At 42.4% G+C, this 15,878-nt stretch overlaps 1 protein-coding gene across 1 annotated transcript in view; it reads right to left on the bottom strand.

Annotated features, from left to right (window-relative positions):
- NOX3 (NADPH oxidase 3) overlaps window positions 1-15,878 on the bottom strand; it is a 67,589-nt gene that overhangs the window by 8,920 nt on the left and 42,791 nt on the right. Inside the window, exons 11-12 of the mRNA XM_043457235.1 lie at window positions 7,700-7,846; window positions 2,687-2,811 (exon numbers count right to left, since the gene is read on the bottom strand). Coding sequence (XP_043313170.1) covers window positions 2,687-2,811; window positions 7,700-7,846 — 272 coding nt within the window. The remainder of the gene's footprint in view (window positions 1-2,686; window positions 2,812-7,699; window positions 7,847-15,878) is intronic.

Genomic DNA, 15,878 nt, shown 5'->3' on the forward strand with positions numbered 1-15,878 from the left:
GTTTTACACTGGGGCCCAAAAGCTCAAACAAACTCCCTTGTTTGTCACATAGTCAGTATCTTCTAGAATCAGAAAATATAGCCTTCACTCTTGTCTTACGGTCCCAGAGCAAATGCTTTTCCTCTTCTACTCTGAAGTTTACCATATAGTAGTCATACTTAAGTTTTTTTAAAAACTCATCTCACACACTGGCAAAGTAATGCTCAAATTTCTCCAAGCCAGGCTTCAACAGTATGTGAACCGTGAACTTCCAGATGTTCAAGCTGGATTTAGAAAAAGCAGAGGAACCAGAGATCAAATTGCCAACATCCACTGGATCACTGAAAAAAACAAGAGAGTTCCAGAAAAACATCTACTTGTGCCTTATAGACTACGCCAAAACTTTGACTGTGTGGATCACAGCAAACTGTAAAATTCTTAAAGAGGTGGGAATATCAGACCACCTGACCTTGCCTCCTGAGGCCTGCCTCCTGAGACCACCTGACCTCCTTGTATTCAGGTCAAGAAGCAACAGTTAGAACTTGACATGGAACAAGAGACTGGTCCCAAATCGGGACAGGAGTACGTCAAGGCTGTATATTGTCACCCTACTTATTTAACTTATATGCAGAGTACATCATGTAAAATGCTGGGCTGGACAAAGCACAACCTGGAATCAAGATTGCCGGGAGAAATATCAGTAACCTCGCATACAAAGATGACACCACCTTTATGGCAGAAAGCAAAGAAGAACTAAAGAGCCTCTTGAAGGTGAAAGAGGATAGTGAAAAAGCTGAGACATTACTTTGCCAACAAAAGTCCATCTAGTCAAAGCTATGGTTTTTCCAGTAGTCATGTATGGATGTGAGAGTTGGACTATAAAGAAAGCTGAGCACCGAAGAATTGATACTTTTGAACTGTGGTGTTGGAGGAGACTCTTGAGAGTCCCTTGGACTGCAAGGAGAGCAAACCAGTCAATCCTAAAGGAAATCAGTCTTGAATATTCATTGGAAGGACTGATGCTGAGGCTGAAACTCCAATACTTTGGCCACCTGATGTGAAGAGCTGACTCACTGGAAAACAACCTGATGCTGTGAAAGGTTGAGGGCAGAAGGAGAAGGGGACGACAGAGGATGAGATGGCTGGACGGCATCATTGACTCGATGGACATGAGTTTGAGCAAGCTCTGGGAGTTGGTAATGGACAGGGATGCCTGGCGTGCTGCAGTCCATGGGGTTGTAGGGAGTCAGACATGACTGAGAGACTGCACTGAACTGAGCTAAACTAATAATTAAAATAATAATGAGAGCAGCTAACACTGAACTCAAAGCAGTGTTCTAGGTCCTTCAGAATTCACACAGTTAATCCTCACAGAAGCCTAGGAGGTAAACAGTTTTATTACTTGCAGTTTATAGACAAGGGGATGGTCACAGCCAAGTTAAATAACCTGTTCAAGGTAAATTGGTGGTAATGATGGAGCCAGGATTTACAACCAGGTTCTCGGACTCCTGAATTCCTGCTTGGTTTTAGAATATTTTTTTTCTGCTTTGCAAGATATGCTAGGTACAGTTTACAGTTTGGCTAAGTGAATTCTCCAGTTGAGTAATTACAGATCAATCGTGTTTACCCAAGATTTCTTGAAGGCATAGACAGTTTAAGAAATACCATCTTCTGGACCTAGAGATTATCATACTAGGCAAAGTAAGTCGGAAAGAGAAAGACAAATACCATATGCTATCACTTGTATGTGGAACCTAAAATACAACACAAATGAACATATCTATGAAACAGGAACAACTCACAGATGCCAAGAACAGATTTCTGGTTGCCAAAGAGTAGGAAGATAGGGAACGGAAGGTTTGCTAGTTTGGGATTAGCAGATGCAAACTAGTATATGTGTAGTATGAAATAAACCACAATGTCTGATTGTATGGCACAGGGAATTATATTCCATATCCTGTGATAAACCATAATGGAAAAGACTATGAAACAATATACACGTAACTGAGACACTTTGCGGTAGGCAGAAACTAACACGACATTGTGCATCAACTACACTCCAATAGAAATTAATTTTAAAAATAAAGATAAATATAATCACTAAAGTCTTTTTCAGCTCTATTTCTTTTGGCCCATAAGTAATCTATCCTAAAAATCTAATGCAAAGATATATTAGAGGCTGGTTCGATAAGTAAATAAATAAATAAAAATTAAAAAGGAATACCATCTTCAACTGAGTTTAAGTATGAAAAACGTTAGGGCTCCCATGGTAACTCAGTGGTAAAGAATCCACTTGCTAATGCAGGAGACGTGGGTTCAATCCCTGGGTCGGGAAGATCCCCTGGAGAAGGAAATGGCAACTCACTCCAGTATTCTTGCCTGGGAAATCCCATGGACAGAGGAGTCTGGGGAGCTACAATCTACGGGGTTGCAAAAGATTCAGACATGACTTAGTGACTAAACAACAACAATGAAAAATTTCAATGCAGTTGACACTTGTCAGATGTTGTAAGATGGTCATGCACAGGTCTGTGGTTCCTGAAATATCCCATGACTACTTTTTCTAAGGTTGATGTTTTATCTCTAAAGAAGAGGCCCACTGCTGTGGATTAGCTGGTTTGTGCCCGAGGCTTTCCATTCCCGCAGCGGTGGAGACTGTGTCTCTCCTGGAGGCTCCCAGAGGCAGAGGAGAGAGCGAGCTGCTCACCTGGGGTGACTGAAGGCAACCTGCTGGAACTCGTGATTCCAGTTGGGTCTTCCATAGAAGGTTTTCTGCCTTAATCCTGTAATCACATCAGCATTTTCATCCCAGTGTAAAGCTATGTGAAAGGCCTAAAGTAAAAATTGTGGTATCAGATGGGTGTTTAGAGAGGAAGAAAAAGTATCTCTAATAAATGAAGGATGATGTAATTATGCTCACTTGTAGATTTAAAACACAATTTTTTAATAGGAAATTCTTTGTATTCCACCTGGGCACTATTGAAACAAAGCTCCTTCTCTGTGGTTGACATGCAGAAACGTGAGCCTGGAAAGATTTTTCTTGAGAGGATGCGAGTAATACAGTGAAAAGGGGTAAGGGAAAGCAGACACTAAGCTACTTTTTTTCTGCCAAATTTCTCAAAAACTAATCTCTAGCTCTGCCCCTGTTCACTTCACAGTAAACCTTAGGGATCTGAGAGGAGCCCTGACAGATTAAAGTGATAGAAAATGCCTAGAGTGAAGCTGGATTTTACAGTTAGATCTGCTTTTTGGAGTGAAACAATCTATGTTCAAGTTCAAATGCTAGGAGGATGTGGAGTCTGGCAGGCAGAACAGGTTGCCAGATCTAGTAAAGGGCAGGATTAGAGCTCTGTGCCAACGATTTGCCTTCAAATTGCACAAAAGCACCCAGGCATCAGGTAGTTGATAAGTAAGAGCCTGGGGCATAGCCATGCCTAGTGATGAGTTTATAAGTTGCTATCATTTGTTTCAGCTCATGCTGAACTCTGATAGGTAAAGATTCTTGCTTCTTAACTCCTGAGATCTGTGTTTGCTGGGCTCAGGCCCCTCCAAAACTCTTGAGCTCATGGGTTTTACCCTTGGGTACTTCATTTGTTCAGTTCCTCTGACCAGTGTGAGTAGCAACACTGTGGGGCCCAACTCTTACCCCATGATCCTGCTGCAAGACTGGCTTCCCTGGCATGTTTCTCATCAGTCTAGAAAGCAGCCAGGAGTAAGGAGGTTGGGCCCTAACAAGCCAGTAGATGATGGAGACTTTGGTGGAGTCACAGAAATCCAGGCTGCAGGGAGTTGCCATTAGGCAAGCAAGTCTGAGCCCAGGTAGCAGGGCTACTGTAGGAATTGAGTTGGGAAGAGGACTTCAGGCAAGAGAGGGAAAACTGGCAAGAATCAGGCAGGACGCTCTTCTTAGGCAGGTTTGTCAACACAGAGAGTAAAGCAGAAAATAGGAGATAAGAGTTCAAGGCTAAGAACAGAAGTGGTAATTGAGGACTGAGTCTTGGAAACTGGCAGAAGCCCCATTATTAGAACTAGCACTCAAGGTCAGAGTTGTATTGGCCTCCAGATTAGAATGGAATTTTTGTCCCCACATCCCTTTTGCTAACTCTAGAGGAAACTGGTTCCAGCAGTGGGTGGAAGAAGCAGCCAGGGACAATTGACTCCCTTTTTGACTAAGTGCCAAATCTAATGAATAACTCAGGCCTTATTCTTCTTGGCTTCTCTATCATGTGGCTGAACACTGCTTCTTGATTCTATTTTCATTACAAAATCCTAGTTCTTGTACTCTCTCTGGTTCTTGTTCTGATTCAAGGAAGAAACAGCAGTTGTTATTTTGTTATCCTATTCCCCTGTCTCCATATGGGAAGACTGCCTTCCCAGTCTCTAGGTCAGCTCTCTGAGTCTCTTTCAGACCACTACTTCCCAGAGAACTTCCATTTTTGCAACCCGATTAGCATCACCTGCGTAGGTGAATCAAAGTTTCTCTCCCAAACCGTCATCTTCCTGAGTAGAGGACTGCATCCTAAACTCCCCGAACACATTACTGTGTAGAGTTCTTGTACCTTCAAATTGGCCATCCCAGCTAAAAGTGAATTATTAGGCTTTCCAAATAATTTGTGATGTCAAGTTACTTCTACCTACAATCGCTAAGTGATTGCCCTGGGCAGGCAGAATGTTATGAATCTCAGTACAAAGAAGAAAAAGAGAAGGTCTCCACTCTGTGAGGAACTGGTCATTGGAAGAAGAGACAGACCATGTGCACAACAGTCATTTCAGTAGTGTCCAACTCTTTGTGACCCCATGGAGTGTAGCCGCCTCCCCACTTCCTTAGGCTCCTCTGTTTATGGGGATTCTCCAAGTAAGAATATGGGAGTGGGTTGCCATGCCCTCCTCCAGGGGATCTCCCCAACCCAGGGAGGAACCCAGATCTCCTGCATTGCAGGCAGATTCTTTCCCATCTGAACCCCCAGGGAAGCCCATGTGTACAAATACTATGAGCTGAACCACCCAAAGTGAACTGGAGACCTAAGTTAACCTCGAATAGTTTTAACTAAGAGAACTGGGGAAGGCCTTTGTGGGAACTGGGCTTTAAAGTTCCAGGCAGCAGGCAACAGGAGGGACATACAGACGGCGCTAGTGGTAAAGAACCCACCTGCCAATTCAGGAGACGCAGGAGATGTGGTTTCCATCCCTGATGGGGGAAGATCCCCTAAAGAAGGGAATGGCAACCCACTCCAGTATTCTTGCCTGGAGAATCCCATGGACAGAGGAGCCTGGTGGGCTATAGTCCATGGGATCTCAAAGAGTCAGACATGACTGAGGTGCCTTAACATTGCATTGAAGGGAAAGGAAACAGTGTGAGGAGAGATGGAAGCGAGAAAGTCCTTGGTGTGGTTGGAGAACACACAGTTTGGTGGCTCTGGGGCCAGCAGCAAATGACAGGAATTGTATAGAACAAGGGGGCTGCTGTCAGGTCAGGGGGTGCCTGGAGGTATTTGCTAAGTTTGGGTATTGTTTAATAGAAAAAAGAGTTTTTCTCATTTCCGTCCATGATACTGTCCAGCTACCAATCACTGGTGTTTGAACATTTGGAATTATATTTGTTCCATATTTCTCTTCCCAATGTTCAATTAATCTCCAAACCCTGTTGATTTGCCCTTCATAATACCTTTTCCATCTGTCCCTTCTGTTCTTGTCATTCTGCCACTTTGAGGTTGTTGAATTCAGTTTAACAATTGGCTGTTTCTAAAACAGCCTCTTGATTCCTGACTGACAGCATGTACCAATTATTTTGTCCTGAAATTTAAGCGTCTCGAGAATTTCCAACATGTCATGGCAAAAATTTGAGAATGTGTCGATTTTAATTTACTGTTTTCAGAAGAAAAGTATCTCTTACAGTGTACTTTTGGAAGTGGCAGGGATGGGATGGGGCAGAGCTGTGTTGTCACAGAATCAAACAGAGCCTGCATCTTGCACCTTCCAAATGACTGGGATTGCCTAGGTGGACACTCAAAATCAATCCGTAGAAGCAGAAGAGCAAGCACTGGACCAGAAAGCAGAAGAAAAAGGCTGTGTTTGCACCTCACCAAATGGATCACTAGTCAAAAATCCCACTTGAAAGGAAAAGATGTTTTTCTGGAAAACATAATTAACACTATTTAATTCATGAAGGTGTTTCGAGTCTAGTTCCCAAGAAATCTCTATTTCAAAGTATTCCACAGGAATATTTAAGGCTGACTGCAAATAAGACCCTAAAAAAGCATTTAGCAACTGAATTTCAAGCAAAATCTTATTCATTTTCAGAAGCACAGAGTCAAATTACAGTGATATTCTATAGGGCCAAAGTGTGTACGTGTTGTGTGTGTGTGTGAGAGAGAGAGGGAGAGAGAGACAGAGAGAGAGAGAGACAGAGAGAGACTCAGGAGTGCATTCATTTGTAAATTTAGTGACTAATGCAAATCTCTGGCTCAAACACGCTTTCCTTAAATATCTACAGTAACTGTCACAGAAGTGCTGATTAGGACATAAATGTCATAACCTAGTAATCACTTCATCACTTCATTGTTAGCTTCCACATTAGAGAAGTTTCAGTGTTAATAGTATTGAATGATAACTGCTACATTTTAAATGTTTTCTAACTTCCCTCATAGCTCAGTTGGTAAAGAATCTGCCTGCAATGCAAGAGACCTGGGTTGGGAAGATCCTCTGGAAAAGGAAATGGCAAGCCACTCCAGTATTCTCGCCTGGAGAATCCCATGGACAGAGGAGCCTGGCAGGCTACAGTCCATGGGATCGCAAGAGTTGGACACGACTTAGAGACTAAACCACCACTACAGTAATCACTTCATCACTTCATTGATAGATTCCACATTAGAGAAGTTAGAAAACATTTAAAATGTAGCAGTTATCATTCAATACTATTAGCACTGAAACACTACCATGATGCAATATTTTGATATATAATACGTTATTTTTGGTAAACCTAAATTTGCTGCTGTTAAGTCTCTTCAGTCGTGTCTGACTCTGTGTGACCCCACAGACAGCAGCCCACCAGGCTCCGCCATCCCTGGGATTCTCCAGGCAAGAGTACTGGAGTGGGTTGCCTAACTTTAATATGGTGTTAATACATATTAATGGACAAGGCAGAACACCTGTTCTAACAGAAGATCATTTTGATCTTAGGTGTATAAACATATATGTAAGCAATTTCTAAGAATGCCTTAAGAAAAATAAATCTCTAGATAAATCATATATTCATATTTATTTTCTATAGAAACAATTATTTTTTGTAAGAACTCAAATGTTTTACAACACAAAATGCTGAATGTCAACATCTGCGGATTTTTTCTGTTTGAACAGCTCAAAGCAATGAATTAGAACCAATTGAGGGCTCAGGACAATAGAGCTAATCCACAACGTCTGCTTGACAATACTAAATTTCAAAGGCAATTTCCAATGACGTAATTTTTCTTGAGTTTCCAAACTTAGAATCTTCTCACCTTGATCAAGTTCTTTTCTAATCTCCTTTTCTATTCCTTTTATTGCTATAATGTGAATAGCTCTACGCTGGCTTTATTTTATTCTCCTCTTTTCTTTTAAAGAACATAAAAACATTTACTTTCAGGCTACCTGATAATCGTAGAGCTCACTATTGAAATTATTCCTCTTTGCTCTATCATAACACCAGTTAGATAATATTGCTCATTCTGAATCTTATCAATACCTGGTTTTCATCCCAGCCAGTAAGGAATATATGATAACTCAGAAAGTGAGCTTTCCCTTGCTCACTCATCTTTGTTTCCAGAGAGAGTAAGAGATCAGCAAACCACTCAAAGGCTCCTGGATCTCTGCAAATCCAGTAGAAATACACCTGTTAAGAGAGAGGGCAAGAAAGCAGATTGGTCCATCTTTTCACGATATGCCAATCATCGCACACTACTTAACCTCCATTAAATTATTTGAGCCCAAATGGGCACTTCTGCAAAATAACATGCTTCTCTCTGCCAGTCACACTGTTTTCCTTAAAGAACACTCACCTTGTGTTTGAAAAGGCCCAGAATGAATTCAGAGTCAGCGGCCTGTGGGTTGTTGCCAGTTTCTCTGGATGAGGATCAATTTACCCCATCCCTGGATGTGCTGTGTCTGAACGAGGTTAATAATCATAACTAGCTGTGCCTTTTCACTGCTTCCTAAAGGGGGATAAACCATTAGACCAATCCTGTTCATCTGTACTTATGGTCTAAGCTCTGGATTTGGACCTTCTTCTGCAGAGACCCAAAGGCTTGTTCACTAATCGACTTCACCAGTCATGACCTCTAGAGGGTGGAGATTATGGTAACTGCAGAATCAAACTTGCAGACCAGAAGTTTGCTCTCAACCAGACATATTAGTGTCCAAGGAGGCTGGTGGGTGGCGGCGGTGGTCTTGTGTCAACTGCTATAATGAAATGATGGCGAAGAACATTTCTTTCTTTCTTTGACTCTCTGTGTTTAGCAAAGGGCATGTGACAAGCAGCAGTTTGGGCTTGCTAAAACCAAGGCTCAACTTTGTACTTTGGATTTCAGATAATTATATCTAGAAGAAATTGTAGGAGATAGGTCTGTTAATTCTCCTATTTTTCTCACACTCCTACCCACTACTGCCTACTGCTCTTTCCTGTACCCCCTCCCCAAAGAGCTGCTGCTTAACAAGATAGAGGAGAGGGCCAGCCTGATCTCCACCAGGAAATACCGCCTCCAATAGCCTGTGTTCTTGCCCTCCCCTCCCCCGCCAGCCTGCATTTCACCATCATCACATAATGAAACTTCCAGACAAGATTTAATTAGCAGATCATATTCATGAGGGAAAAAAAAAATCACAGAATGTGTTTCAAGGCTAAGCATCTCGCCTATTCTCCCCAGGTTTGTGCAGGAATTTTTAAAATTAATAGTCAAGAACAAAAACTTAGAGCCTACCTATTTTTTGGACAGTTGCTGCTTGTAAGGGCACTTGGAATCTTAACCTCAGGACAAACAATAGCTTCCAAGGGTGTTACCCACTCCCAGCCCCAAACGAGCTTCCTTTCAGTCTCAGGCCATGGGCCCCTCTGGTGACTGTGTTCATCTACCAATGCCTACTCTATGTCAAGAGTGTTCTTGGCTCTGGAACTCGAAGAGCAGGCAAAAGAGCCAATAATTCCCTGTCCTCATGGAGTCTGCATTTTAGAGGGAGAAAAAAAGATGGTGATAAGTGAACACGTGAAATATAGGCCGCATCAGAGGGTGATGGTCCTACGGAGAAACGAAGACAGGCTGGAACGTCCTGCAGTATTAAGTCAAGGAAAGGGGACGTTTGAGCCCGGCCACGGAGAAAGTTGAAAGGTTGGGAGAAGAAAAGAGTATAGAGGTCCAGGGCAGGAGCTCTTGGGTGGGCAGGGGTGGGGGCAGAGTGAGGCTGCTGGCGGCAGCAAGAGGTGAGGTCTGAGGGGAAGGCAGGGGGTGCAGACGGGGGCTGTGGGGCCATCTTGACTTTTACTCTGAGTGACAGGGGAAGACACTGCAGGCTGCTCGGCGGGGAATGACGTCATCTGAGGAAGGACCCAGGGGAAGGACCACTCCCGCGGCATCTTGAGGACGGACTGGGGGGTGTACAGGGGATGGGGGAGAGGAAGGGAGGAAGAATGGAGGCCGGGAAGCTGACTTTATATCCTATGAGGGTGATATTGCTATCCTCTTTCCACTTTTGTGAGGTGCTTCATTTAAATCATTATTTCAAAACCTCAGCCCCCCAACCTTTGACTCACTGAGCTCCCCGTGGAAACGAAAACACTGACTGAATTTAATGCCATTCTCATCTATGATCCTTCTCCTTCCTGCCCCCAGTAGGTTGTTTTATCTGAGAACATTAATGGTGGCATTTGGTATAAAACAAACATCATTGACTTATTTTCTACTATTTTCACTCTTTAAGAAATATGCTAAAAATATACGCATCTAGGAAATTAACAAAAGTATCATTAAAAAAAAAGAACTTCTCATTTCAAATCCAGTTCCAATCACCCTTACTTGAAAAACAGTCACATCTCAGCTTCCTCCACTTACTGACCCTTATTCTTTCAAACAGAAATCATTCCTGTCCTTGCTTTCTTGTGGCTTAGCTGTGTGTCAGTGTTCTGAGGGTTTGCCAAGCCTTTTATACTTTTTTGCTTCCTTGTAATGGCTTTGTGTGTTTTTCCCTCTGTAATTGACTCGTAGGTGACACTGGGCAGCTTTGGTGCAGGAGGCAATGGAAGGGCACTGAATGGGCCCAGGAGAAGTGCTTCAGGCAGAAAAAGAAGAAAACGGACTTTGAACGGAGGCAAAGCGTATTTACTTTGCCTCCCTTTCATCTTTCTAATGTTGAGGGACGCTCACTGTGAAGGGACAAACGGTTCCACCTCTGCATTTCCTCCCGTAGGAAGGGTCTGGTCAATGCTAGAACAAATGTCCCAAACAATAGGCTGCACGTCTGTGATCTGTGCTTCCCAACCCTCACCCCGCCCCAGTCTCCAAAAATAAAACCACCCTAAAATCGGTTACCCGAATAAAGCATGGCTTTCAGGATTCTGGAGTGAATAACAGAGGCCTAAAATACCTCAGGTAAGTTTAAAAGCTTTTCTTACACAGAAAGTTGTCCTCAGTAAAAGGATGAAAGTTCTGAACTTTTGTAGTAATGCAGTTCTTTCTTTTCCAGGACTCAGCCCGCACATTTCTGTCGACCTAAGGGATCCCCAGATGTGATGGGGGACGGCTCCGGGAGGGTGTCATGGAGTTGGGGAACCCTGTGCGCGTGTGGCCGGTCACAGGCCTCCTCTTTCTCTTTGTTCCCGGCATGAACCACCGGACAAACTCAGTGGCAGCCAATCTTGGGGTGCCTGGGCCCCAGCTCCAGCCCACCCCCAGCCTCCCTGCAGCCTGGGCTTGAAGAGTGTTTGAACCAGGTCATCGGGACCCAGTGGGAAATGGCCCTGTGCAATTTTTGGATACACAATTCTAGAAAATGTATTAAGGAAAGCTACTTATCTATCTTACTACAGAGCTCCAGACTCTTCCATCAGAGGTTCTCGTGCCAGGCCTGGTTAGTTACTCACAAACACAGAACACAGCTGAGGACATACCCTCAGATACCACCTTTAGACCCAGATTGATTTCCTGAGCGTGGAGTGGGGCTAAAAATTATCTATCTACCTATGACCAAGGGTCCCTCCAAGGGGATTTTTCCTTTCCAAGAAAGGAAATTGCACATGAGGGTGCAGGTTGAAGATGTAGTACAACATGGTAACTAAACACTGCGAACCCGGGGGTCCTGCAACCTGGCCTAGTGTCCCGACTTCACTACCTTCAAGCTGTGTAACTGGGAGCAGATTATGTAATTTGAGCCTAGATGATCACATACTAAAATGGCACACACACACACAAAAAAACCCAAACAAAAACACTGAACAATAACTCACGAGATTATTTTGAAGATGAAAGGGTAGGTTTCATGGAAGCATTTAGCTCTAAGTCTAATGGATGCAGTAAGTGCTCTTCCACGTGAGATGTGAGCTGAGATATTGCTGCCACCTCAATGGCATCTGGCAGAGCTGACAGAATGAAAACTGCATGATGATATTAGACAGCAAAGGGGTCATCTGCTGTACTTAGGGGTCTGTGTCCCCACCGTCACTCTTGAATTATAAAGATGGTGGTCATCCACAGGAGGTGAAACCAAAATTTATCTGCAGCACCTGTCTCAAACCTCAGCAGTGCTCATAATTATGCAGTTCTGAAAGAGGAACCCATTCATCAGTGAAGGGTGCCCCAGGCTCCGTGTGCTCAATACGCAGTAAGGTGATTTATAGGGTGCTGGCTTGACCTCCCCCAGGAGGCCAGTGGAATTGCACTGTGACCTTGCCTCCTCCTGGGCAGCACCCTACGTTCCCCACTGTTGTGGACTGAATGTCTCTCTCCCAAATTCATGTGTTGAAAGCTTAACACCCAATGTGATAATTTGGAGATGGGGCCCTTGAGAGGTGGCTAGATTTAGATGAGGTCAGGAGGGTGGGCCCCCATGATGGAATTAGTGCCCTTATAGGAAGAAGAAGAGACCTGAGCTCCCTCTCTCTGTCATGTGAGGACACAGTAAGAGGGTGGTCATCTGCAAGCCAGGAAGAGTCCTCCCAGAACCCCATCATCCTGGACTCTGATTTCAGACTTCCAGCAAAATCCTGATCATCCTGGACTTTGATTTCAGGCTCCCAGCCTCCAGACCTATGAGAAATGTTTGTTGTTTTAAGCCACTTAGCCTTGGTAATCTTATAGCCTTATAGTAATCTGAGCTAACATTCCACACTTCGTGAAATATTAACAGAACTGATAGAAGCTCCAACCGAGGAGGGTGATGGAGACTTTCCATGGAGGGACTCATGATTGTTTTCCAAAAAGAGAACTATTGTCTCTGAAAAGATAAAGACTGAGACTGATCTTTAGAAAACATAATACCTCCTCAATAAATGGTAACTATTATTGTCCTGGTTTTTATTTTGTGGTTTCTTTCGCCAAGGTCATCCTAGATGAAGACAATAGCAAACAGTTTTTGAAGCAACTAGTTCTTATCAAGAAGCTTCCCTAATGTGACTTCCACATCAAGTTTTAAAGAAATAAAATTATTGTTTTTCCCATTATCCATTATAAGACCAGCCTTTGTTAATCATGTTAGCCCTTGAAAGTTAAAAGTGTTAGTTGCTCAGTTGTGTCCGACTCTGTGACCTCATGAACTGTAGCCCACCAGGCTCCTCTGTCTATGGGATTTTCCAGGCAAGAATACTGCAGTGGGTCATCATTCCCTGCTCCAGGGGCTCTTCCTGACCCAGGGATCAGACCCAGGTCTCCTGCACTGCAGGCAGATTCTTTACCATCTGAGTCACCAGGGAAGCCCATAAAAGTTTTTCTGAAAGCCATTGCTGTTATTGTTAACTGTTTCATGGCTATGCTGCTGCTTTTCCTTGTGAATGGGGACTGAACTTTATTGTGCCTCAGTTTGTTCTGATTCTAGTTAATAATACTTGTTAGACAACCAGAATGTCCATTAATACCAGAATGATTAAATCAATTGTGAGATAGTCATACTACAGAATTCACTGAAGGCGCTACATAAAATAAAATCAACAAATAGGCATTGACACTTGAAGGAGCTCCAGGCCATGTTAGGATGAAAAACAAAACATGAATTGCGCATCTTTCTCTCTCTCCCTCCTTCCCCACCCCCACATCCTTATTGTAAAACTATAAAATATAAACATGTGTGTGTAGGTGTGTATGTGTACATAAATGTACAGGAAAGGAATGGAAGAAAAGATGCTCGACTGTTTCAGGTGAGAACCCTGGAGAGTCAAGTGGTGGTAGTGGTTAGTTTGGGAAGGAAGGTGAATAAAGGGAGATTTTTGATTTTTTTCAAATTGCTAAACCAATTTATTTTTAAGCAGAAGTGAGTTTTTAAAAAACCAGCTAAATGAAGACGATGTGTTTCATCGCAAGGGTTCCCAGAACAGTGTACTTTCCACTCTTTAAAGCCATACAAGTGTAATTGATTTACCATGTTGTGTTAATTTCTTCTGTATAGTGCAAAATGATTCAGATATATATATGTACCCCTGGAGAAGGAAACAGCAACCCACTCCAGTATTCCAGTATTCTTGCCTGGAGAATCCCATGGACAGAAGAGTCTAACAGGCTACAGTTCATGGGGTCACAAAGAGTTGGACATAACTGAGCAACTAACACACACACGTACACACACACAAACACACACACAGATACATATGTATATATTCTTTTTTGGATTCTTTCCCATTATGGTTTATCTAAGGATATTGATTGAATATAGTTCTCTATGCTATACAGTAGGACTTTTTTTTTTTTTTTTTTTAATCCATTCTGTATGTAATAGTTTACATCTGCCAACCTCTCAAATCCCAGTCCAGCTCTCCCCCAACTCCCTGGGCAACCACTGATCTGTTCTGAAGGGGGAGTTTTTTTTTTTTTTTTGAAGGGAGATTTTTGAATGAGTATTTTATTTGAATCTTTTACAGGAACCCTGTAGTCATGTATAGCTTGTGTGGTTAATAAACCAAGATATTAAAAATATTAATACTGGTCACTTCCCCACAGGGCAATGGGGAGGCCTTATGGGAAACTGGACTCTTTTGAGGCCACTTAGTGAAAGATGAGATGCACGTGTGTCTCCTGGAGATGCAAGCTGGCTTCGTGCTCCCTGGTTCAATTTATCAGAACACTCTCAGCAGTTCTGAGAGATGATCAATTCCAGGAGTAGCCAGAACACCAGGGTGAGGGAAAGTGAAAGTAAATAATTTCTCAAGCTAAACAGATTAAATTAAATGCATTTTTCATTCATTAGAAAAGGAAGCAGGCCCTCCTTTGTTTTATTAATATATTTAAGGAGAGTATGGATTTTTGCCTTTCTTGGCCTCTTTGCTTTGTTCCACTGGCCCATGCTGTCTTTTTATTTGAATTATCTGTTTATTATATTAGGTTAAGAACCCAAAGGTCATTTTGCATGGGACACACTATAAATACCCATTATCACAGTTATGTATTATTGAGCTGATGAAGGAAGACAATTTATGAAGAGATTAGATTATCTCAGTTTTTCTAGAATCTATTTTATTATCATCTGAAGATTACATATGCACTTAAGAAAATGAACCACATCCTTCCGTTGGTCATCCTCTCCGTTCTGACTGCACGGATGTGATACCAGGAGAACCAAATGTAGAGGCCAATGCATTTATGTCAGCACTCTGCCCCCTCCCTCCCTGTTTGTACACACCTATTCCATTCATCATTTTGACAGTTTGTACAAGCAAACTGTCCTAATTTTTTTCAAGAGCTCTTTTCACAAATTGAGTGTGATGTAGAATTAATCATCCCAGTTGGGCAGGAGTTGGGAGACATCTACTGCCAAGGGGCATTTTTACCCTCAGCTTCCTCCATATTGTATCACAGAGACTTCCTAGCTTCTTACACCCCCTTCCCTTATTCTCTCATCCTAAAGGAGCACTGCATTCTCATCTGCCTCCAACTAAGTGAAGTTGGCTCTTACTGTTAGGTTGAAAATATTCCTTTAATATTTTACAACTTTTACTCATTTTCTTCACAGCAGAGCATCATTATATTTATTGCTATTTTGCTTCCTTGGGAAGTCACCTCCTAACCACTTCTCTCTCTTCCCCTGCCCGTTCACCCCACTATTTTTAATAAAAAACATAGCTGGAAAGAAATTTGAAAAATGCCAGCTTCAAACAAAGTGTTACCCATGACCAAAGAAGAGGCAGGAGTTCTATTGGCTATTCTCTCACATTTTTCTTAGAAGTGTTCTAGAATAGTGTGTCAGAGGAGAAGGATAAAGGGAAGGAGCTTGCAATGGTCACAACTAAAATAACACTGGTGCAAATTTTTGACTATAGACTTGCAACATAAGGCTTGTATGTAAAAAAAAGGCTGCTTTTATGTCAACAGGTGTTTTACACAAAAAAGAAGAAAGTCCCCCCCACTTAAGTTAAGCTTAAGTTTAACTATTTAAGCTTAAAATTTCAGCTTTACATCTCTATGTTGTTTTTTCCCCTTTCCTTGTTGCAGAACAAAACACTGAAAACTAGAGCCCAAATCTATAATTGTGAAGATGTAGTTAGATAAGAATGCTCTGCTATTGCTCTGCTGCACTCAAAAAATTATAGAGATGCTGACAGTTTAGTGGAAGGAGTAGTATTTATATCTCAAAGGCATGTGGGTGGCCCTGATGAATATTAGTTACATAAGCCTAATGATGGCTGTATTCAAACAAACACAGAATTGCTTTAAAACAAAGAAATTTCCTAAACTTTT

Source organism: Cervus canadensis, chromosome 33, assembly GCF_019320065.1.
Source record: "Cervus canadensis isolate Bull #8, Minnesota chromosome 33, ASM1932006v1, whole genome shotgun sequence".
In the NCBI taxonomy this organism is placed as follows: domain Eukaryota; kingdom Metazoa; phylum Chordata; class Mammalia; order Artiodactyla; family Cervidae; genus Cervus; species Cervus canadensis.